Source organism: Marmota flaviventris, chromosome 2, assembly GCF_047511675.1.
Source record: "Marmota flaviventris isolate mMarFla1 chromosome 2, mMarFla1.hap1, whole genome shotgun sequence".
NCBI classification, from domain to species: Eukaryota; Metazoa; Chordata; class Mammalia; order Rodentia; family Sciuridae; genus Marmota; species Marmota flaviventris.
This window is the reverse complement of record NC_092499.1, coordinates 81808623-81835443: the sequence shown is the minus strand read 5'-3', so window position 1 is coordinate 81835443 and position 26821 is coordinate 81808623. Positions and strand designations below refer to the sequence as shown.

General features: G+C 33.9%; 1 protein-coding gene across 1 annotated transcript; it reads right to left on the bottom strand.

Annotated features, from left to right (window-relative positions):
- Positions 1-7195: 7195 nt before the first annotated feature.
- Positions 7196-8137, bottom strand: LOC114084772 (olfactory receptor 4F15-like). The gene has a single exon (XM_027925792.2). It carries the CDS (start codon positions 8135-8137, stop codon positions 7196-7198), a length of 942 nt encoding a protein of 313 aa, XP_027781593.2.
- Positions 8138-26821: the final 18684 nt, after the last annotated feature.

The following is a 26821-nucleotide window of genomic DNA, read 5'->3' as shown; positions in this document are numbered from 1 at the left end:
TACATAGAGAATCCAGACAAAAAATGTAAATGACCAAAAATGCTTGGATAGAAGTTCAGTCTATTATTAGTGATTTCAATGTCCTTTTTGTCATTGGATTGGAGTGCACTTCACTCTATTAATATCAATAAGATGGTAGATCAGGAAAAATCTTTAAAAAATTGTAAAATGTCAGGGTAAGTAAAATAACCTATGAGAACCATTGTTCTCCAAAGCAGGGTCTGTGAATTTGCAAGTTTATAGGATATTGCATTTTTTTCCTGATATTTGGGATTGAACTCAGGGGCTCTTGACCACTAAGCCACATCCCCAGCTCTATATCATATTTTATTTAGAGACAGAGTCTCACTGAGTTGCTTAGCGCCTTGCTTTTGCTGAGGCTGGCTTTGAATTCTTGATCCTCCTGTCTCAGTCTTAGGAGCTGCTGGGATTACAGGCGTGTGTCACCATGTCCGGCTAGGGCATTGCTTTTTGTTAGTGTATAAAACTGCTGTGTGGAGTCCAGAAGTCTCAGTGATTCATTAGAAGAGAAAACCTATATTATTTTTGGTAAAACACAAACTAGATAAGCCATTAAGAATTCTAGTAGTCACACAAGGATGCTACAGAAAAATATTCTTAAATTAATGGATGGGATGAAAAGAAGAAGGTTCCAAATCAGATAATTTGTGTTGTACTTACCTATAGAAACCACCTCTTGAAACAGGCCCTTCTTGACTGATGATGTTACTTTAGATTCTTCCTTATGTCTGAAATGAAGTCCAGTTTGTTTTCTGCCATGAGAATTTCAGTAAGAATGTGTCCTTCTCTTTGTGGCACTCTGTGTGAAGGGGCTCTAGGTGGAAAACCTAGAGCCGTATGTGTTTTAATGAGAGCCAAGATTGGAAAGTCTCTCCCTCTCATTCTCTGGGGGATCCCTTAGCCACCTACTTTCTCTGAATGATCTTCAGATGAAATGATATTCTTAAGTGATAATAAACCTTTAGTAAAGCTATATTCAAGTTAGTCTAATAAATGACAATAAAAGATGTTATTAAAAATAACAACATGATGCTCAAATTATGTTTTTACTTATTTATTTTTTGTTTGCTTAGAGGAGGATATAAAGCTCTTCCATTTGTTCTGTATCTATCGTGTCATGCAATTGAACCAATGTGGGAGGTCCAGTCCTGGCTGAAGTTATGTAGGTGGGCAATGTGGTCAGCTCAGCATTGTCATGTTGTCATTGTTCAAATGACTCAGGTGCCCACTTGCTTGCCTTCTATGACCAGAGGAGCATTTGAGTCTCATTGTTTTCAGTTCTTCTTTTGGTAGAGTTCAGAAAACCACATTTTGGCATTTCTCTAAGTGATGGAGAGATAATGGAAGTATATTTTCTAATGTGTTTTGATATTAAAGAAAAGTATAAGAATAGTATAATTTAATGAGAATACAATAAGACATTAGATGTATCTGGATATCTAAACAATAGACTTTTGCATAAATGAACCTTGTTTCCTGCAACCTTGTTATATATCTTATGTTCCAGGATTTTTTTCATAATTTTTACTCCCAGTGGGCAATATTTTATTATTTATTTTATGATTTCTTCCTTAACCATTGGAGTTTTTATTTTCTAGATGGAGTATATATCCCCAAATCTATGAATTTAGCATAACTATGCTATGACTTTCAAAGTAATTCAATATGCTCTAGGAATGTACACCGTATGGGTCCACTCCTTCACTAAGATTACAATAGTGTCTATTTTGGTAAATGTTTTGGGTATTCTTACAAATCTACATACATTCTGGAGATAATGCCCAAGTATGGTTTTGTTTTAAACATATGTAAGTTGAAAATAGTTACTCATGTTGTTTAATGCCTACAAAATCTTGCCTACAAAATCAGGCCCTGCCTGAACATGGAGTCCAGCTAGTAGCAGTACCCACTACTACTGCTGCCTGGGGCACCACCAGGACAAGAGAAAACAAAAGACCAACCCCCTGACCTGCCCTGACCTTGATGCCAAGCCAAAAACCTACCCCAAGAGGGCAACAGAACCAACCAGCAGCTACACCTGAATGTAATGCCAGCAGTGGTCCCACCCAAGCTCAGAGCACATGCAGTAGGCTAGTCCCCAAACAGCAAACTCCTTATTCTTCAAGGACACTAGCAGTGCCCTGTCTAGAATCCTTGGGCTGGAACAACTGGTGACGCTGTTCACCTACTAAAGTGAAGGTATGTGCTTTATCAACACAAGGATACAGGATCCCAAAGACTCAGAAAAACATCACTCTTTCAAAGAAAAATAATAAAGCTCTAATAACAGACTCTAAAGAAGAGGAAATTTATGAACTGCCTGACTAAAAACTTAGAATGATTCTCTTCAGAATTTAATCGAAGTTGGGCTCAGTGGCACATGCTTATAATCCCAGCAACTTGGCGAGGCCTTAAGCAACTTAGTGAGATCCTCTCTCAAAATAAAAGAAAAAATAAAAAGTTTAGGTGGGGCTGGGGATGTGGCTACATGTTAAGTGCCTCAAGGTTCAATCCCTGATATCAAAAAACAAAAACAAAAACAGAGTTTAATTGAATGAAAAGATGACACATATTGATAACTAAATATTTGGAAAAAAACTGCACAAAATGAGACATTCAAAAAAGTAAGAAACCATTAAAAAAAGACACTAGAAGTTCTATGGTTGAAGAAAAAAATAGCTTCACTGAAAATTTAATAGCAAGTTTTAATGGCAAAGTTAATAAAGCCAAAGAAAGGATAGGTGAATTTGAAAAAAGGATAGGTGAATTTGAATATGTAGTTGGAGGAAAAAAAAAGGATAAAAAGAGTGAAAAAAAACTATGGAACTTAGGAGGTACCATAACCATACAGGACATGCACATAATTGAAAATCCAGGGGGAAAGAGATAAAAGGATGGAATGTCTATTTAAACAAATAATGACTGAAAATTCCCCCAATTTGGAGAAATATGGACATTCAGATCACATGCATATAGGAATTCAAATAAGCCAAATCCAAAAATGTCCAAAAGAAATGTTAAAATTACATTGTCAAAAGATAAAGAATTTTGAAAGTAGCAGGATAAAAGCAACATATACAAGGCGACTTAAAAAAATACTGTAAAAGGATTCTCTGCAGAAATCTTGCAAGCAAAGAGAGAGCAGTCTGATGTTAATCACACTAAAAATAGTTGAATACAGAAAAGATTAAGATAAATGAATCAAAGTGTATTACCACAAAAATAATCAGTAATATGTAAACTAAACCAGGAAACACACACACACAAAATCAATTATAAAACCATTTTAAAAATGGCAATAATAAGTTCTTCATCATCAGAAATAAATGTAAACATGTAGGTTAAATTTTCTAATCAGAAGATATGCTGAGACTGAATAGGTAAAAATACAATATCCAATAATTTTACACTTGAAAGTGATCAGCTTTATCATTAAGGACATCTGTAAGCTAAAAATAGAGATGTAAAAAGATGTAGGAGACCAAATAGACTTCAGGCAAAAAAAAAAAGGTTACAGGAGAAAAAAAGGTCATCATATAATATGAGTGTGGCCAATTCTATAAAATATTTATGTACCCAACATTGGAACACCTAAATGTATAATTCAAATACTAACAGAATTGAAAAAAGAAACAAATAGCTTTAATATTCCACTTTCTACAGTATATCCATACAGAAAATTAATAATTTAGACAAATTGTATGTAACCAACATACATAGAACATTCCATCCAAGAGCAACAGAACACACAATTCTTCCCAAACATAGGCAGAATTCTAGAACTGACTATATATTGGGCTCCAAAACAATTCTCAACAAATTTAAGACTAGCATTTTATCAAGCATCTTTCTGATCACAATGGCATGAAACTAGAAATCTATAATAGGATTACAACAGAAAAAAAGTGGAAACTTAAAAATATGCTCCTAAATAATGAATGCATGAAGGATAAAATTTAAAAAGCAATGAAAATTTTTTTCTCAAGATGAATAAAAATGGAAACATAATAATCCAAAACCTATTGGATACCACAAAAGCAAACACAGCTAACATACTGAACAGAGAAACTGCAAACTTTTCTTGTGAGACTGGAATAAGACAGGGTTGCCCACTTTCACTACTTGTATTCTACATAGTACTGGAAGTCTTCACCAGTGAAATTAGACAAGAGAAAGAAATAAAAACACCAAAGTTGAAAAGAAAGAAGTAAAAATACTCTTTTTTTGGTAGGTGAGCCACTTGAATATGCAGAAACTCCTACAGACTCCAACCAAAAGTATTAGAACTAATAAACAAATTCAGTAAAGTTGCAGGATATCAAATCAAGATAGAAAAATCAGTAGCATGTCTATATATGATCAGCAACTATTTGTAAAAGAAATCAAGAAAATTAGCCCATGTATACCAGATACAAATAATAAAATATGTAGGAATAGATTTAACCAATGAGGTAGAAAATCTCTCCACTAGAAAGTATAAAACAGCCAGGCACACTGAGGTAAACCTGTAATCCCAGCAGATTGCGAGGCTGAAGCAGGTGAATCTCGAGTTCAAAGCCAGTCTCAGCAACTTAGTGAGACCCTAAAAGCAATTTAGGAAAACCCTGTCTCTAAATAAAATATAAAATGGGATGAGGATGTGGCTCTGTGGTTAAGCCCCGCTGGGTTCAATCCCTGGTACTAAAAAAAAAAAAAGTCTAAAACAATAACAACAAAAATACATCCATGTTCTTCCTGTCAATCTCTTTTCCACAGTGGCTGGCACCATTTTCCATTCCCATCAGTAGCACCTTTAAGAGGTGATTAGGGCATTCATCAAAGATATTCCTTTCAATATTTGACTAGCCCTGTGCACACACTCTTACCCGACTTAAGAATCTGGCTCCCTGATCATGTACTTCCCAGCCCCCAGACTGTGGGAGATAAATTACAGTCCTTCAGTCTTTGTAGCAGCACAAAATGGACCATGTTGCTACAATTGCTAATTTACTAGGTTTGATATGACACAGTACTATAGAGTGGTGACAGAACAACTCACTGTTCTAAAGGTTGGAACTTCAAGATCAAGACATTGGCAGGTTCCTTTCTCCTGAGGTCTCTCTCCCTGACTTGCAGATGGCTGCCTTCCTGCTATCTCCTCACCTGGTCTTTTCTCCATGCATGAGCATCTCTGATACTTCTTTCTCTTCTTTTAAGAACACCAGTAATGTTCTTTCAGGCCATTTTAACTTAATCACCCATTAAAAGATCTTATCTCCCAGAGGAGTTCCCTTCAGAGATACTGGAGTTGGGTCTACAACATATGAATTTCTGAGGGACAAAATTAACCCATAACACTAACTATTAAAGCAAATATTACCACCTTGAATTTGATGGTAAAGTGTTTTCATCTGTTTGCTATTCCAGAATTTTTATTAATCCTTTAACACTAGAAAAACCAAGTGCTATAGCTAAATTTCTGATGACTGTGACTCCTGATGACTGTGACAGCCATTAGTGTGCTGCTTGTTTTTTCCCTCTTTCTTTCTTTCTTTCTTTTTGGGTAATGGATATTGAATTCAGGGTCACTTAACAACTGAGCCACCTCCCCTGCCCTATTTTATATTTTATTTAGAGACAGGGTCTCACTGAATTGCTTAGCACCTTGCAGTTGCTGAGGCTGGCTTTGAACTCACAATCCTCTTGTCTCAGCCTCCTGAGCCACTGGGGTTATAGGCATGTGCCACTATGCCAGCTGGAGTGCTTCTTGAAGATATTTATAACCACCCTGATGAAATCCCTGGGACACTCTTGGAGAATATATTGAATAATCTCAACAAATTATAGTATAGTCTAGCATGTTTTCAAACTGTCCTGCTTATAAGCTTCCACTTAATTTAAATGTAGGCTGTCTGATTTCAAGGATACATGAGTGAGAAAATGCTCTAATTTATAGGTACTCTTCTTGTTACTTCTGAAAAAAAATTAATAATATTATGAAATAGTTTCTGAAGAATTTATTGGATGTTTGATATTAAGCTGATATTCCATGTTGTCTCATAATAAAAAAGTCTTATGATGAACATTTCAAAATTGGGCATTTTGCCTAAAAGATTCAGCCTAAGATGAATATTTAAACTTAGCAGAATCATTTTCAAATATGAAAAGAAGAAGGCACTATGGAAGATATTTTATCATGTACAATTTCAGATTATAAAATGAGGCATATAATATGAAGTTATAGGGGAGCAAATTCTATCTCAATATAAGAATACAATGTCAACTACAAAAGCTTAACAAAAGGGACTGTGTTATTCTGTGTACTGGTCAGTTTCCGGGCCTAGGAGTCTAAAAGCACAGACTTCATGGTAACAAAATCTGAAGTGGTATTCATTCCTGTACTGGAACCTTGTTAAACAAGATTATATCGGAGACCCCTGACTGTAGTGGTTTTTCAATCCCCAAATAGTGTTTGCTCATTGGTTGAGTGTTACTTCTAAATTCATAGCTTTTTATGCCAGCATACGTTTAAAGGGCATGGATAGGAGAAGATAACTAACGTTGTCCTCTTAGTGACCAGATACTAAAATGACATCAAGGCCCTACTGACTGTTTCTTTGTCAACTTTACTGACTTTATTGTTTTTTTTTCTTTTTGCATATGTAAATATTAAACAATATTTGTTTTATTAAGGAAGTTAAATTTATTTCAAAAATTATTTAAGTAACAGTGCATTTGTTAGTATAAGTAAAAGAATAAGGGAGGAAAATAAGGAATAATAAAATGGTCAATATAGAATGTGAACCTTACTTGTTTGCTAAAAAATAATATGATGAGAAATAGCTACTATTTTAGATGAGAGTATTATTCAACCAAATGAGAGAAGAAAATGTCAACTTAAACCAGTAGCTTTGCAAATATAAACTGTGAATTAGAATTTATGTAAAAAATTGGTTTTCTATGGAATAATAAAAATATCATCCACACCAAAATGTATTTTAAATTCTTAAGCTATGTAAAATTGCTCGTAGACAACCATTAAATATGATATTATTATTGCTTATTCACTTGAAATAAACTATTCAAAGTACTTTAACTGCTGAGTAAAGGAAAATAAATTGTCTCATGATAGCAGCCTTTGAACACTTATGTTTACAGTAGAGCTTATAGAAGTTTCCACTTGAGCACTTATAAGCTATTTGGAGATTTTCCTCAGACCCAGGAGCTGACTAATCAGTTTCCTCATTGCCAGCTTCATGTCTCTGTTCCTCATTGTGTAAATGGCAGGATTCAGGATGGGGGTGATCAGAAAGTCCAAAATGGCAAGAAATTTATCCACCGACACTGTGGGAAATGGCCACATATAAACAAAGATGCATGGTCCAAAAAACAAAACGACCACAGAGATGTGAGCTGAAAGGGTGGAGAGGGCCTTGGACAAACCACCTGAAGGGTGTTTCCATACAGTGAACAGGATGAGGATATAGGAGATAATCAGCAAGAAGAAGGTGCCTGTGGAAATGAACCCACTGTTGGCAGTCACCATGAACTCCATTCTGTAGGTGTCTGAGCAGGCCAGTTTGATAAATTGAGGAAGATCACAGTAAAAACTATCTATCTCATTAGGACCACAGAAAGGCAAATGGACAACAAAGGCTAACTGGGCCACTGAGTGAATGATACCAATAAGCCAAGCACCAGACAGAAGCAAACTGCACATCCGTGGGCTCATGATGGTCAGGTAGTGGAGGGGCTTGCAGATGGCCACATATCTGTCCAAGGCCATGGCTACCAGGAGCACCATCTCAGATCCACCCAGGATATGAAGGACAAAAATCTGGATGACACACCCCTGGAATGATATGGTATTGTGTCCAGAGTAGAGGTCAAAAATCATTTTGGGAACCGTTAAGGTAGAAAGACATAAATCAATAAATGAGAGGTTTCCTAAAAGGAAGTACATGGGGGAATGTAAATGAGCATCGAAGGTCACTGTAATCACAACGAGGGTGTTTCCCAGCACAGTGGTGAGGTACAACACTGTAGAGCAGGTGAGGAAGAAATGCTGAATCGGTCCATATGTAGAAAGTCCTAGAAACACAAATTCACATACCGCAGTATAATTTGTTTCATACATTGACTTTGTCTAGTATTACCTAAAAGACCCAAAACATAATAATTATTAAACAATTTTTCAGAAATATTGAAAACAGCAGATTTAATTGCTTCAAAATCTTAATTAAAGAAAAATCATTTCACATATCTACAATGTGTTTTGAAAACTTCTGCCATCATTCATCCACTGGACTAATACTTATCATCATCTACTATATCTCAGGAACTATGTCAAGTTCCAAGGTAGGACATAGATCCTGGTTTCAAATGAAGCTAAACAAATAGTCAAACTGTAATATATTCAGAAAATATATTATAAGGAAAAGAATAGTACTATGAGAACAATAGTATTCATCATAGTGGTGCTCGCTATGACTGCTGAACAGGATTGTTACTACTGATGGGTAAGGTAAGTAGGATAGTTCAGACTTATAAAAAAAGGTGTATGGTTTAAGTACAAACAAATTATAGAAAACAGTTACAAAATATCAGACCAATTACTAACGTATTTAATATAAAATTATTTCTTCCATATTGATAAAGAAAAGTAATAAAATAAATAATTTTAATGTAAGTAGACATAAAGACTATTGTTAAAAGGTGAAATCCAGATAGCCAACAATCATTAAAAGTTCAATTCATACTTGAAGGATAAATAGTATATCATGAGGTGCTATGTTGTACATAATAAATTATCAGTTTTTAAACATTGATGTCTTATGCATGAAGCTATGAAGATACAGACACTGTCCTACAGTGATAATGAGACTGCACACTGATACATTTTCTCTAGAAGGCGCAAAGTAGGCATTAAAATTTCCTTAACTTATGACTTACAACTTAGGCATAAGAATTAAATTAGTGTTAAATTAGCATCATGAGCTGGTGGGAGACCATGTACACAGTAGAGTCAAGAACGACTTGAGCACAGGCAGGCCACACAGGAATGTACACCCTAAGCCTTATGGACACAAATCAGGTACTTTGGCTGGCATCACAAAAGAGTGATGTCAGGAGGCTCTGCCCCAAGGGAGGTAGGTAGAAATTTTTGTAGAAAATAGCTGGGATAAAATATAGCAGGACTGAACAATAGGAATGGGACAATTACTGAGGTGACTGCAATAGGTGTGACTCACAACCTGAAGTCAAATCTGTGTCTACAGTTTTTAACAATGAAATGTATGTATTTAAAATATGCATATTCTGGAATACATATATATATATATATATATATATATATATATATATATATATATGCATACATATACATATATAGCATGTTCTAAAATAGAAAATATGTGTGTATATATACACATTCTATGTGTATGTATATACATACATATATACATACACATGCATTCAGTATATTTCCAATTCTGCAAAATGAGTAAAATTATTTTTATAAATATAAAAAATTCAGTTTCAAAAAAGGCAGTACCAATAGATTTTTTTTCTGGGTGGTAAAAAAATGGCAGATTTATTTGTCTTTTTTTTCTATTTTTTATTTTTCAAATGTTTAAAATTCCTTATTAATAAAACTATCTTCATAGGAAGGGAAAATGTTGTCACTGATTAATCAAAATATTATGATTTATAAAAGTTCAATATATTAACTCCATAAAGGGAAGGTTTAATTTGGAGAAATGGGGAAGCAGGCACAGGAAACTTACAAAAGGAGCAACAAATATGATTAGCCAATAAACATATTTCTTGGTGCTCAGCCTCAGAAGACAGTAAGGGCTTCATTGGTTTTGTATTACTAATCAATAGGGAAGAAGAAAAGAAGAAGTAGAGATATAGAGGGAAGAGAGAGTTGAGAGAAAGAAAAAGAATTCACATTATTTTCAAGGCTTCAATATAAAAGCCAGTCTTATTTGTTAAGGTATTATAAACTGACACTATTTGTTAGATTTTAAAATATACACATCAATTTCCAGACATACCAGCACAAAAGCAAATGTTATATATATGTGAATACATGTATGTACACATACATAATAGAATGTGAATGAAACGTGAATCCACAGTGAAGGTATTAATCACATTGTAGTATATCTCTACAATGGAGTAATATGATGCTATTAAAATCACCCAAATAGTTTCACTTATATAAATCTAGACAGATTTCCATTTAACCACAAACCAAGAGAATGCCTAAAATAAAATTAATCATATACTTTGAATAACAAGTTTCTCTAGAAATACACCAAACATTTCCAATGATAAATCTTGAAAAAAAGAGGTGCATGAGACTTTCACTTCCTATGTCTACGTTTATTTACAACAACCTGTTGTTGCTTTTGCTTTAATAGTTTAAGTACAAACTAAGAGGTTAAAGGCAAAGAACCCTGCAAATTTAATGTAGGGGTGTTAGAATCATTCAAATAAGCACTTATAAATTATGACAAAGTTTTGTAAAAACAAATATAAGAACATCTGTTTTTTTTAATTAAAAAAATTACAAATTGTTCACAGAGCCTGTTCTCAGCAAGGGATGCATCACCAACATTAAACCTCACCTTCCTATTATTGCTGGCTTCTTGTAAATGTGTCTGTCATTCCAGGCAGGAGATGAAAGACAAAGGGAGAAGAGAGTAGAGAGGGACCTGGACAAGGAAAGAGAAGAAACAGAGAACAGAGGCAAGAAGGAACAGCACAAAGGTGAAAGGGAAGCAGTTGAGCCAGCTTACCAAGGCAGCATTTCCTGCACCTTCCCGCCTGCTCCCTGCTTAAATTCCCTACTGACCTCTGCCTTGGGAACATCCTAGTGTGGTGATAAAGATTCTGGAATCTGTCTGCTGCACATCTGCCCTGCTTCTCATCCAGGCTGTCCCCCTCACAAACCTGATGCATGACATGATCAGTTTTTGTTCTTTCATGATTTCTCAAGTTCACACATATTTTTTAAAGCATTCTTTATTTAGCTGATCAGATCTCCATTCATGTGTCAATTCATCCCTTTCTACCCAGCCTGGATTAGACATTCCCCCTCTTTGCTTTCACATTGTATTGGCAAACCTCCTATATTATTTGTTTCACAGTGTAATTGGCCATGAGTGGTCTCCTTGTCTCCCATATGAGGTCCATGAGCTTCCTGAGAGCAGGAACTGTATCTTATTCATAAATCCTGGCCCACAATGCTGTGAGTTTGAGAGATGCATGGTTAGGTGGGTACAAGCAGACATATGTATACAAATGTTAGGGTAAATTGATCATAGTTTCTAGGTAAAGAATGTTCACCCTGCATCTTGATCCTTGTAAAAAGTGATGACAGTGGAATTATTAAAAAATAATTTTTACTCCTGAAATTATCATGCATATATAGCTGGTCTGAGAGAATTCACTGTAAAACAAATTTCTAAGGTCTTCAATAGTCCCTATGGAAATATAATCTAGACTCAGGAATTTCCCCACAAACCAAGACATAATCCTGGCACATGAAGCAATAAAAATTCTAATTTCTCTTTGGAAGGACAGTGTAAGTAGATGTTCAATAGGTGCTTTTAAATTGAAAAACAGAAATGGAGATGAGAAAGAGTTTCAATGTTTTGGCATAGGCACACTAAGTACAAACTAAACAAAGAAAATAACTGACAATTTTTATAGGTTATTAACTTTCATGGTATTGTTTCAACTTACCTTGCTCAAAACAAAGAAAAAATGATTCTGGAAAATAATGTTTGCACTATTACTGGATCTTTCAAGAAATATTTCTCTGTTTGGTGCTGTGTGTTTAGTGCCTCTCACAACTGCTGCAGCTCTAACAACCACCTAACAACAGCATTTGTTGACCACCTGATGACTGGTGATCTGAGTCCCCAAGTCATTTATCATGGGAATTCTACTTTTGAATGTTTATGGCCTTAAAGGAAAAAAAAATATTATTAGCCATTCCATTAGGAATGCAGATAGAAAACAAAGGAAACTCTATCTAATAAAATATGAGAGTAAAATATCTTTAAAGAAAAATTAAAATTTGACATTTTATTGTCTATTAACACATTAAATATCATTTAGAACAATAATAGTAAAAAAAGAATAGCTATTAACAAACTCATTAAATAAACATCATTTAAAATTCTCTTGGAAGCATATTCATGCAGTATTCTCTGAAACAACTATATCAACTTTTTATCCCATTTATGCAAGAAACATCCCTATTTATATATACCAATATTAACTAAAATGATGATTAAATATATTGGCAAAGATCACCACACTGGTGTCATCTGATATACAAACCCAATTGCTTTTTGATTTCAAAGTCAATGGTTATAACCAGTAGAACATATTGTTTCCTTTTTAAAATTGTTGTTATTACATATAAGTAGGAATTCACAGACCTATTTATATTTTCCTTTTCTTAGCTTTTTTTTACACATATTTTTATTTATTCTTTCTAACAAGACTGTGAGATGAAAAGGCAATATTTCTCTTTAACAAATGAGGTTGTGTCTCTGCTGTTCAAGGCAGAAAGGGAGCTAGAATTCTTGCTCCCATTTGTGAATTCAGTACTGTGGTGTTTTTACTCAGGCTGGTGCCAGGCCTACTGAGTGAATGCTTGAAATGTGGATCCAAAAATGATACGCACAGGTACAACACCAAATGCCACACACCCTTAGTCATTTGATATTGTCGATTATCAGAACTCCATTTCAACACATTGTTTTAACAAACTTGATTTTTGTCAATTAAATTACTGTTAATTATCACCATTTTACTATATTTTAGTTTATGGTTTATGCAATACCTAATCTGGAGGTTTTATAATGAGATGTTTAGTGTGTTAATAATAACAGATTATTTTAAACCACAAATGTATTTTTACTTAATATCAAGCAAAAGGAAAGTTGAACCTAAGTATGATTTTGAAAGAACTGTGGTAAATCAAATTGAGTGACAAAAATATTATCTCAGAATTTTAAATCGTATTTCTTTGTTTATCCTTTTTCAGCTTTTAATTTTATTTCTCTTTGTTGAGCTAAAATTCACATAACATGAAATTAATTACGTTAAGAATAAAATTAAGTTGTATTTAGCACATTCACAATTTTTACGATCATCACCTCCACAAAATTCTAAAATGGTTTTGTCACCTTAAACAGAAATCTCATATCCATTGAGCAATCACTCTTAAGTGTCCTCTTTCCCAAGACACGTGCAAACTACCAATCTGTTTTCTGCCTCTAAGGATTTCTTTGTCCTAAACATTTCATGTGAATAAAATCAAAACAGTATTGCTATTTAGTGTCTGGCTTCTGTATTCAGCATAATGTTTACAATGTTCATGTATATTTAAGCACATATCAGCTCATCATTCTTTTTGTGTGACTAAATAATATTCCATTGAATGGATGTACCATATTCATTTATCCATTCATTGAGTGGTGAACATCTGGATTCTTTCTACCTTTGACTATTATGACTATTACTACTATGAACATACATACAAAATTTGGTTTGAATACTTGTTTAACATACATAGGAATTGTCATACAGATTTCTACAATGGCTATAACATTTTATATTCCCAAGAGCAATGTAAAACTGTTCTACTTTCTTCTCATCCTTGTCAGAATTTATTTTGTTTCTTTGTTTTCTTACAGCAGACTTATTGATGGATTTGAAGTTATATTTCATTATTTTTATTTCATTTTCCTAATGACTAATATTGAGCATATTTTCATATGATTATTGACCATTTATGTATCTTTGAAAAAATCTCTATTCAAGTATTTTATCCACTTTTAATTGAATTTTTTGTAGTTTTACCTTAAGTTGTAAGAATTCTTTAAATTTTCTGATTACAAGACCCTTATCAGATGTTTGATTGCAATATTTTCTCCTATTCTGTGGGCATTTACCTTTCTTTTTAGAATCCTTTGATGAAATTTTTATTTTGATGAAATCCAATTTATATTTTATTTTTGTTGTGCTTTTAGAAGTCAAATGTAATTCATTCCTAAAAGTTCACAAAGATTTATCTCCATTTTATTTAATACTTTTGTAGTTTTAGCTCTTACATTTAGATATTTGATTCTTTAATTTAATATTTACATATTTTTATGAGATTCATTTTTTAATTTTACTTATGGATATATAATAGTCCCAGCAGCATTAGTTGAAGAGGCTATCCTTTCTCCCTTGAACAGTCTATGCACTCTTGTCAAGAATCAACTACCATCCATGAATGGGTTTATTTTTAGATTTACAAACTGGGTTGTATATGTATATACTTTATGCCAGTGCCACAATGCTTATATTGTTGTAGATGTATAATAAGTTTTGAAATGGTGACATGTGATTTCTCCAACTTTGCTCTTCTTTGTTTTGTTCTGTTCAAAGGTAAAATTATTCATGATAAAATAATTTTAATACATACAAAATACAAGTAAAATTTATAACCCTTATCTCAGCTACCTGCCCCAAGTAACTACTATTAAATGTGCTCTTTAAAATATTTTCTTTTTTATAATAACAATTAGAATATATCAATTATACAAAATAATGGATTTCCTTGTGAAATTTCCATATAGGCATATAATGTAATTTGATCACATCCACCCTCTTACTCTGTCTTGCCCCTTCAGTCTCAGTCTCTTTCCCCTTCTCAAATTTCCCCCTACTATTTTCATGTTGTATTTTTCTCCCATCCACATATGAGAGAAAACATGCAATACTTATGTTTCTGAATCTGGCTTATTTCACTTAACACACTGTACTCCAGTTCCATCCATTTTCCTGCAAATGACATGATTTCATTATTCTTTATGGTGGAATAATACTTCATTATGGATATACAATATTTTCCTTATCCATTCATTTGTTGTTGAGTAATAGGGCAGTTCCTAAGTTGGCTATTGTGCATAGTGCCATGATAAATATGGGCATGCAGGTATCTATTTTGTCTACTGACTTCATTTCGTTTGGGTGTATAACCAGGAGTGGTAAGTTGGATTATGTGGTGATTGTATTTTTAGTTTTTTTGAGGAATCTCCATACGCTTTTGCATAGCAAATGTGATAATTTACATTCTAACCAACCGTGTACAGGGTTCTATTTTGTCCACATGCTCATCAGTATTTATTATTTTTTTTTGTTTTCTTTATAAAAGCCATCTGCCTGAAATGAGATGGAATCTTAATTTAGTTTTGATTTGCATTTCTCTGATGACTAAATGTATTGAGCAATTTTCATGTATTTTTGGCCATTGTACTCTTTCTTTTGAGAAAAGTATATTGAGATGATTTACTCAGGTGATTTATTGAGCAGATTATGTGTTCTTTCTTTCTTTTTTTATTTGTTTTAATTAGTTACACATGACAGTACAATGATCTTGACATATCATACATTTGAATCAGATGCGGTATAATTTCTCATTTTTCTGAGTGTACAGTTTGCAGAATCACATTGGTCATGCAGTCGTGTATATACTTATAGCAATAATAATGTCTATTTTATTCTGCTGCCCTTCCTTTCCCACCTTCCCCTCCCCCCATCTCTACCCAATAATAATGTCTATTTTATTCTGCTGTCCTTCCTTTCCCACCTTCGCCTACCCTCCCCTCCCTTTTCTCTACCCAATCTAATGTGTCACACTTTTTTTTCCCTCACATTGTCATACATGTATTCTGTATAATGATGAGGGTCTCCTTCCATCTTCCATGAAATTCCCCTTCTCCCTCCTGTTCTCTCCCACCTCTCTTCCCTATTTAGTGGTAAACTTCTTCTCATGCTCTCCTCCCTACTCCATTTTGAGTCACCCCCCTTATATCAGAGAAGACATTTGGCTTTTGGTTTTTAGGGATTGGTTAACTTCACTTAGCATAATCTGCTCTAATGCCATCCATTTCTATGCAAATGCCATGATCTTGTTGTTTTTTAGTGCTGAGTAATATTCCATTATGTATATATGCCACAATTTTTTATCCATTCATCCATTGAAGGGCATCTAGGTTGGCTACACAGTCTAGCTATTGTGAATTGTGCTGCTATAAACATTGAAGTGGCTGTGTCCCTGTAGTATGCTGCTTTTAGGTCTTTTGGGTATAGTCTGAGAAGAGGAATAGCTGGGTCAAATGGTGGTTCCATTCCCAACTTTCCAAGGAATCTCCATACTGCCTTCCAAATTGGCTGCACCAATTTGCAGTCCCATCAGCAATGTATGAGTGTACTTTTTTCCCCTCATCCTCGCCAGCACTTGTTGTTGTTTGACTTCATATGGCTGCCATTCTTACTTAGAGTAGTTTTAATTTGCATTTCTCTGATAGCTAGAGATGGTGAGCATTTTTTTGTGTATTTGTTGATTGATTGTATATCTTCTTCTGAGAAGTGTCTGTTCAGGTCCTTGGCCTATTTGTTTATTGGGTTATTTGTTTTTTGTTGTTGTTGTTTAACTTTTTGAGTTCTTTATGTATGCTAGAGCTTAGAGCTCTATCTGATGTGTGAGAGATAAAAATTTGTTCCCAGGATGTAGGCTCCCTATTCACCTCACATATTATTTCTCTTGCTGAGAAAAAAACTTTTTAGTTTGAATTCGTCCCATTTGTTGATTCTTGGTTTTAACTCTTGTGCTATAGGTATCTTATTTAGGAATTTGGGGCCTGACCCCACGTGATGGAGATTAGGGCCAACTTTTTCTTATATTAGACGCAGAGTCTCTGGTTTGATTCCTAGATCCTTGATACATTTTGAGTTAACTTTTGTGCATGGTAAGAGAAAGGGATTCAATTTAATTTTGTTGCATATGGATTTCCAGTTCTCCCAGCACCATTTGTTAAAGACGCTATCCTTTCTCCATTGCATGCTTTTAGCACCTTTGTCTAACATAAGATAGTTGTCATTTTGTGGGTTGGTCTCTCTTTCCTCTATTCTGTACCATTCGTCTACCAGACTGTTCTGGTGCCAGTACCATGCTGTTTTTGTTACTATTGCTCTGTAGTATAGTTTAAGATCTGGTATAGTGATACCACTTGTTTCACTGTTCCTGCTTAGAGTTGCTTTAGCTATTCTGGGTTTTTTATTTTTCCAGATGAATTTCATAATTGCTTTTTCTATTTATGCAAGGAATGCCATTGGGATTTTGATCAGAATCACATTGAATCTGTAAAGTGCTTTTGGTAATATGGCCATTTTCATAATATTAATTCTGCCTGTCCATGAGCAAGGTATATCTTTCCATCTTCTAAGATCTTCTTCTATTTCTCTCTTTAGGGATCTGTAGTTTTCATTGTGTATATCTTTCACCTCTTTTGTTAAGTTGATTCCCAAGTATTTTATTTTTTTAGGATATCATGAATGGGATAGTTTTTCTCATTTCCATTTCAGAAGATTTGTCACTGATATACAGGAATGCCTTTGATTTATGGGTGTTGATTTAAATCCTGCCACTTTGCTGAATTCATTTACTAGTTCTAGAAGCTTTTTGGTAGAACCTTTTGGGTCTGCTAGGTATAGGATCATAACATCAGCAAATAGTGCTAGTTTAAGTTCTTCTTTTCCTATAGTTATACCTTTAATTTCTTTCATCTAATTGCTCTGGCTAGTGCTTCCAGAACTATGTTGAATAGAAGTGGTGAGAGAGGGCATTCCTGTCTTGTTCCAGACTTTAGAGGGAATGCCTTCAATTTTTCTCCATTTAGAATGATGCTGGCCTGAGACTTAGCGTAGTTAGCTTTTACAATGTTGAGGTAAGTTCCTGTTATCCCTAGTTTTTCTAGTGTTTTGAACATAAAGAGATGCTACATTTTGTCGAATTATTTTTCTGCATCTATCGAGATGATCATATGGTTCTTATCTTTAAGTCTATTGATGTGGTGAATTACATTTATTGATTTCCATATATTGAACCAGCCTTGCATCCCGGGGATGAATCCCACCTGATCATGGAGCACGATCTTTTTGATATGTTTTTGTATCCAATTTGCCAGAATTTTATTGAGGATTTTTGCATCTATATTCATTAGAGATATTGGTCTGAAGTTTTCTTTCTTTGAAGTGTCTTTGTCTGGTTTTGGAATCAGGATGATGTTGGCCTCGTAGAATGAATTTGGAAGTTCTCCCTCATTTTCTATTTCCTGAAATAGATTGAAGAGTATTGGTATTAGTTCTTCTTTAAAGGTCTTGTAAAATTCTGCTGTATATCCATCAGGTCCTGGGCTTTTCTTGGTTGGTAATCTTTTGATGACTTCTTTAATTTTCTCACTTGATATTGGTCTGTTTAAGTTGTGTATATCCACCTGATTCAATCTGGGCAGATCATATGACTTAAGAAATTTATCAATGCCTTCCTATCTTCTATATTATTGGAGTATAAGGTTTCAAAGTAATTTCTAATTATCTTCTGTATTTCTGTAGTGTCTGTAGTGATATTGCCTTTTTCATCCCGTATTCTAGTAATTTAGGTTCTCTCTCTTCCTTAGCATGGCTAAGGGTCTGTAAATCTTATTTATTTTTTCAAAGAACCAACTTTTAGTTTTGTCATTTTTTAATTGTTTCTTTTATTTCGATTTCATTGATTTCAGCTCTGATTTTAATTATTTCTTGCCTTCTACTGCATTTGCTGCTGATTTGCTCTTCTTTTTCGAGGGCTTTGAGATGTAGTGTGAGATCATTTATTTGCTGGCTCTTTCTTTTTTTGAGGAATGAATTCCATGCAATGAATTTTCCTCTTAGTACTGCTTTCATATTGTCCCATAGATTTTGATACGTTGTATCTGTGTTTTCATTTATCTCTAAGAATTTTTTCATTTCCTCCTTGATGTATTCTGTAACCCATTATTCATTCAGTAGCATATTGTTCATTCTCCATGTGATGTAGGAATTTTTCTTCCTTATTTTATTGTTGATTTCCAATTTCATTCCATTATGATCAGATAAAATACATGGTAGTATCTCTACTCCTTTATATTTGCCAAGAGTTGCCCTATGGCATAATATGTGGTCTATTTTTGAGAAGGATCCATGTGCTGCTGAGAAAAAGTGTATCTGCTTGATGTTTGTTAATATATTCTATATATGTCAGTTAAGTTTAAGTTATTAACTGTGTTATTGAGATCTATAGTTTCTTTATTCAACTTTTGTTTGGAAGATCTGCCCAGTGGTGAGAGAGGTGTGTTAAAGTCACCCATGATGTGTTGTGGTCTATTTGTCTCTTGAACTTGAGAAGAGTTTGTTTGATGAACATAACTGCACCATTGTTTGGGGCATATATATTCATGATTGCATGTCTTGTTGGTGTATGATTCCCTTGAGCAGTATATAGTGTCCTTCTTTATCCCTTTTGATTAACTTTGTCTTGAAGTCTATTTTATTTCATATGAGTATGGACACCCCTGATTGCTTCCGAGGTCCATGTGAGTGGTATGATTTTTCCCAACCTTTCACCTTCAGTCTGTGTATGCCTTTTTCTATTAGATGAGTCTACTGTAGGCAGCATATTGTTGGATCTCCTTTTTTTAACCCAGTCCTGTGCCCTTCAGTGATGTGGGTTGCAGCCTGGTGCTCTCTAATCTTAAAGGATATGTAAGCCTGCATCTCTATGCCGTGGTGCTCAACTCCACCGTCTGTGGTGGGTTCCCAGGCTCTATTTTGCCATTTCTTGTGCTGTGTTCAGAGCTTGGTCTGGTGATCCACAAGCAAGTCCACTGCATTCTGCACCACCCCTCATCTGCGCCAGCTGTGCCGCAAGCAAGTGGGACCACCCCTGTCTCATGTGTTATTTCAAGTGTGTTAAATTCTTTGAGTGTTTTCTATATTCTGGATAGTAATCCTCTGTCAGGTGAATAACTAGTCATGATTTTTTTTTCCCATTCTGTAGGCTCTATTTGATGTAATCCTTTTACCAAATTTTGAATTTGTTTCCTGAGTATTAGAGTCCTATTTTAAGTGTTATTATTAGGCATTATAATATACATACTATTGGAGTTTATTGTGCTATATTAATACAACACATAGCATAATTTGATTGATTTCATTTCCTAGTATCTTCCCTTTCTCCTCTTTCCGCTGTCTCCTTTCTATACCCTTTTGTTCTTCATTCTAATTTTGTGAGATTCTCCTTTCTCTTTAGTATCTGCATGTGAAATAAAACATCTGGCCCTTGAATGTTCTGAGTCTGTTTAGTTCACTTAGAAAGATATTCTCCAATTCCATTCATTTACCAGTAAATGGCATAATATCATTCTTCTTTATTCCCAAGTAGAACTCCATTGTGTGTAATACCACGTTTTCTTTATCCATTCATCTGTTGGTGGACACCTAGGCTAGTTTCATAGCTTGGCTATGCAAATTGTTGTGCTATAAACTTTGAAATGCATATTTCACTATAGTATGCTGATTTTAGTTCTTTTGTATAAATACCAAGGAGTGGGATATCTAGGTCATATGATTGCTCCATTTCTAATCTTTTGAAGAAACTATATATTGGTTTCCATAATAGTACTAATTTTCAGTCTAACAGAATGAAAGGGTGCCTTTTCCTTCATATCTTTGCTAGCATGTATTATTATTTATATTATTGATTCTTGCCATTTTCACTGGGGTTAGGCAAAATCTTAGTGTGTTTTTGATTTGTGTTTCCCTGATTGCTAAGGATATTGAGCATTTTTTGTTTATTTGTTGGCTATTTTTATTTATTCTTTTTAGAAATGTCTGTTTAGTCATTTGCCCATTTATTTAGTGGGTTTTTAAAATTTGGGGGGTATAAAGTTTTTAAAATTCTTTATATATTCTTGTTATTAATTCTCTGTCAGAAGAGTAGCTAGCAAATATTTTTTCCCATTCTGTGTACTTTCTTTTTACATTATTGTTTCCTTTGCTGTGCAGAAAGTGTTTAATTTGATACCATCCCACTGACTGATTTTTGGTTTTATTTCTTGAGCTTTTGTAGCCTTATTAATGAAACTGGTGCTTGTGTCCATATGTTAGAGTGTTGACGCTATGCTTTCATTTAGGATTTGCAAAGTTTATGGTTCAATTCCTAGGCCTTTCACCCACTTCTTTGACTTTTGTGCAGGGTGAGAGATAGGGGTCTGGTTTTATTCTTCTACATGTGGCTGTTCAGTTTCTCCAGCACCATTTGTTTAACAGGCTGTCTTTTCTCCAATGTTTATAGCACCTTTGTCAATGTTCAGATTACTGTATCTGTACTGGTTTGTCTCTATGTCTTTCATTTCATTGATCTTAATTTCTGATTTAATGCCAATACAGTTTATTTTTTGTTACTATAGCTCTGTAGTACAATTTGAAATTAGGTATTGTGATGTCTCCAGTCTTGTTCTTATTACTTAGATGTGCTTTGGTTATTCTGCAGGCTTCTGTTCTTCAATATAAGTTTTAGGATTGTTTTCCCCCCTAGTTTTGTAAAGAATGTCACTGATATCTGAATCTGTGAATAGCTCTTGGTAGTGTAGTCATTTCAACAACATTAATTCTCCCAATCCATGGGATCCCACGCTTGAGATCTTTCCATCTTCTGGTATTTTCTTCAATTTCTTTAATTAGGGTTTTATAATTTTCACTGTAGAGGTCTTTTTACCTCCTTGGTTAGACTTAGATACTTTTTTGAGGTTATTGTAAATGGAATTATTTTGCTGTTTTCTTTCTCAGCAAATTCATTATTGGTATATGGGAAAGCTATTAAGTTTTTAATGCTGATTTTGTATCTTACTACTTTGCTGAATGTGTTCATCAGTTCTAAGAGAACTTTGGTGTACTCTTTAGAAGTTTCTAGGTATAGAGTCATATTATATGAAAATCATATTATATAAAATTATACTCCATTTCTATTTGTATCTCTTTAATTTTCTTCTCTTGTCTGATTGCTCTTGCTAAATTTATCAGTAAGAGCAATAAGAGTGAATAAGAGTGGTAATAATGGACACCTTGTCTTGTTGCTGATTTTAGAGAAATTGCTTTCAGTTTTCCCCTATTCCCTATGATGTTGGCTATGAGCTTATCATATACAGCTTTTATTAAGTTTAGTTATAATTATTCTATACTTAATTTATTTACTTCATAATAGAAGTTCTTCTTTGAACTAATAAACAACTATAGTAAGGTCATAGGTTAATGGAAAATGTAACATAAAACTAAATACAAAACTAAGGAAAGCATCCCATTTCTTTTTATTTTCATGTGATGTTTGTTGGTGTTTTTTCATATATATTCTTTTTGCATGTTGAGGGAATTTCCTCCCTATTTCTAATTTGCTGAATTTTTTTAATCACAAATGGGTATTGATTTTGTCAGGCACAACATTTTTGATGCAGCAACTGATAAAATCACATTATTTTCCCTCTTTAGCTTGTTGATGTTGTTAATTGCATTTATTTTCAAATGCTGAGTTAGCCTTATATTACTAGAATGAATATACTCTTTGAAACAGAGTATAGTTTGTGTTTTTTTTGTACATTATTGGATTTGATTAGCAAATACCTTGTTAAGTATTTTTGTATCTAGTTCCATAAAAAGTATTGGTCTATAGTATTCCTTTTTTTTGAAGTGTCTACTTCTGCTTTTTGTATGAGAATAATACTGGCTTTATAGGACAAATTATGTTTCTACTAGTTCTGTTTCTGGAAGAAATTTTAGACAATTAGTATCATCTCTCCCATAAATATTTGGTAGAATTCACTACTAAAACCCAGTAAAGTTTCATTTCTTTCAGAAATGGTTAATTATTGATTTAATTTCTTTATTAGAAGTATCTACTGAAATTATCTCTTTGTACATTATATGACTTAGGATAGTTATTGTCTATCGTGAAATTTATGAGTTTAAAATTGATCACAATAATTCCTTATTATTCTTTTAACATCAGACTTTATCTCCCAAACTTTAAAGACAGGTTCTATAGTTTATAACACTAATTATCTTCTTTAATGAGAATAGGGTTACCATGCCAGAAATTACTTTCTTTTCCACACATGTTTTTGTAGAGTGATCTTATCATTCAATCAGTTCTGGTATGCTCCATAACATTTTCACTCTTTTTATTTTTTATTTGTTTTAATTAGTTATACAGGACAGTGGAATGCATTTACACACTTTGATTTATCATAAATAAGTGGGATATAATTTCTCATTTTTCTGATTGTACATGTAATAGAATCATATCAGTCATGTAGTCATATATGTACATCAGGTAATAATGCCTGTTTTATTCTATTATCCTTCCTATCATCATGCACTCTCCCCTCCCCTTTCTTTACTCCCCTTTCCCTAATCTAAGGTAACTCTATTATTCCCTAGTGCCTCTCCCCTTATTGTGAATTAGCATTGCATATCAGAGATATGGGATTGGCTTATTTCACTTAGCATTACATTCCCAGCTCCGTCCATTTACCGGCAAATGCCATAATTTCATTCTTTTATAAAGCTGAGTAATATTCCATTTAATATATACATACCACATTTTCTGGGCTGGGGATGTGGCTCAAGTGGTAGCGTGCTTGCCTGGCATGCGCGAGGCACTGGGTTTGACCCTCAGCACCACATAAAAATAAATAAAGATATTGTGTCCACCTAAAACTGAAAAATAAATATTAAAAAAACATACTACATTTTCTTTATACATTAATCTATTGAAGGACACCTGGTTTGGTTCCATAGTTTAGCTATTGTGAATTGAGCTGCAATAAACAATGATGTCGCTGCATCATTGTTGTATGCTGATTTTAAGTTCTCTGAGTATAGATCAAGGAGTGGGATAGCTGGGACAAATGATGGTTCCATTCCAAGTTTTCTGAGGAATCTCCATACTGTCTTCCATAGTGGTTGCACCAATTTGCAGTCCCATCAGCAATGTATTAGTGTACCTTTTCCCCCACCTCCTCACCAACACTTATTGTTGCCAATTTTCTTGATGATTGCCATTCTGAATGGAGTGATATGAAATCTTAGAGTAGTTTTGGTTTGCATTTCTCTAACTACTAGAGATGTTGAACATTTTTTCATATATTTGTTGATCAATGGCACTTCTTCTTCTGTGATGTGTCTGTTCAGCTCCTTAGCCCATTTACTGATTGGGTTATTTGTTTTTTTGGTGTTAAGTTTTTGAGTTCTTCATATATCCTAGAAATTAATGCTTTATCAAAGGTGCATGTGGTAAAGATTTTCTCCTAATCTGTACACTTTCTCTTCACGTTATTGCTTCTTTATTTTGCTGAGAAGAAGATTTTAGTTTGAATTTATCCTTTTTATTGATTCTTGGTTTTACTTCTTGCGCTTTAGGAGTCTTGTTATGGAAGTCAGATCCTAGGCCAACATGGTGAAGATTTGGGTCTATTTTTTTTCTTCTAGTAGGCACAGGGTCTCTATCCTAGTGCCTAAGTCTTTGAACCATTTTGGGGTGAGTTTTGTGCAGAGTGAGAGATAGAGGTTTAATATCATTTTGATACATGTGATTTTCCAGTTTTCACAGCAACATTTGTTAAATAAGCTATCTTTTGTTCCAGTGAATGTTTTGGTAACCTTTGTCTAGAATGAGATACAGTTTGCTCTTTTTATCCTATAAATTTTATAGCTCTTAATAGTATATTACCTTATGCTGTTCAATGTTGATGTATTAACTGAATAGTTCCTATAGAAAGCATCCAAGTTCTATCTATATATACCTAGCAGTCTTCCTAATATAGAGTCTCTTCCCTAGGCAGACTGCCAGAGAAAGATGATGGACACCAACAGATGGTACTCCATCAAAGAATCTTGGAAACAGTGGGTATAAGAAATTACAATTGTATGCATCCCAAGGTTCCATAGATGGTCAAGCAAAAGTCAAAGTTAGGGAGAAAATTATTTTTGGCAACATGGGAATTGTCATCTCTTAAAAGTTTAAAAAATATCATTGTTAAAATTATGGAGTTAAGAGACCATCCATTGACACACTGCTTAATCCTTACATCTTATTACCTTGCACAACAATATTCAAGTTATAGGTGTTTTGGCCTTATTTAGAATTATGTTAGCCAGGTTGAGGAGTTCTATATTTCCTTCTCATTATAATTGTGTGGGAATTTCATTGCTTAGGTGCTGTGTGACATATAAATACAATTTTAAAGTCATTGAGATTCTTAATTTAGAGGGACATATGAATTAGTCAAGACCCAAAGCCATGCAGAACAAAATATGGTCTATTCTCAAATATTATTGGGAAAAACAGCCCATATCTAGATTAAATTGCCTTGATTAATAACTTCTAGTTTTCTTCAAAGGATAAACAATAAAGAAAAGTAAAGAACATGGTTACTAATCACCTTCCTATTACCTTATGGAGGGCCATCTACAGTTAGGTGGTCAAAATAAGCTATGAGTGATAAGCCATCTAATGAACAAGGCACCTTATGTACCATTGGCCTATTGCTATTTCTCCCACTCTTTCTTTCTCTCCCTCCCATCTGCGTGTGTGTGTGTGTGTGTGTGTGTGTGTGTGTGTGTGTAATTTAGCCTGGGAAAAGATTCAGTTCTATTCCTAAGAGGTCTACCTATTACCATATAACTTTCAACTACTTGATTGGATCCACTCTAGACAAATTGTAAACCCAGATGGTTTATATAAATGCTTGTTTACCTAGGTCAGGTTTTATGAGGCTTTCCATTCTTCCATCTTTAACTTGAGCAGAATTGAGCAAGATCAATTGAGGTATCTATCCCCTTCTCCCTTTTAAAGAGTAACAGTACTAATACTCACCATAATCAAATAGATGGATCTCTTGTCTCTCTTTACTTGGTCAAGTTGAAACACAAGATTTACTTACTCCCTGGAATATATGCATACATTATTCAAGATAGGACAATGACCATGAAGTTTAGGTAAATGCTTGGAAACTGCCCAATGTGTACAACACTCAGGACTAGTGAAATTGTTTGTTTAGAAAAAGAAAATGTTCTCTAGTAATTAGAAGAGAGAGAAACAAACAATGGGACAATAGGAAGTCATTCTCATATATATGATATTTACTGGCAACTTTCCTTGATGAACTTACATGGAGTTGAGGTCAAGGTATGCAACTGTGCTCTTTCCCTAGTCTTCTCAAATCCAGTGTATCCAGATCTAGATTGTTATAAGAACACTTTAAAAATAGTCCTTACTTTTAAACAGAAAAGAGATGTGTTTTAAATAAAATTCCCTCAATTCCTCAATTTCTGTTAAAGAAGCCATAACCTTGAATGAAAGATATTTAAGCATAAACTGGCTTTAAGTAACTTGGATATTCAGTTATCTTCCTACTTCTTGTACATTGCAAAAGAAAGAGGAGTCCTCCAAATATGTAGGTTGATATGTGTACATATAGTTATACAATTAAATGGAAAGGAAATGTTAAAATGTGGACAAATATTATTTCTGGTGAAAAACTAAAGGAGAAAAACTAAAAGGATCATTATATTTGTTTCTCCAGCTCTAAAGTATTGGAATCTGTAACAATTAAATTGAATAATTTTTAAATGAAAATAAAAAAGTAGGCTTTCATTATTGATTTGATATGTGGAGTAGATTAGTAACACAGTTTTTTATTTAATATGCTAAACCTAGAACTTCCATCAAGTTAGGACAAAAAAATCTGGGGACCTTCACATTTCCCTGTTCTCCACTGAATCTCCATAGCAGTTCAATGCAGGCTATGCAATTGAAAGTCATCTGGGAAGAGAATGGCAGCCCAACTCCAAAATAAGTAATGTTTTTATTTTATTTTTTAAAATTAAAGAA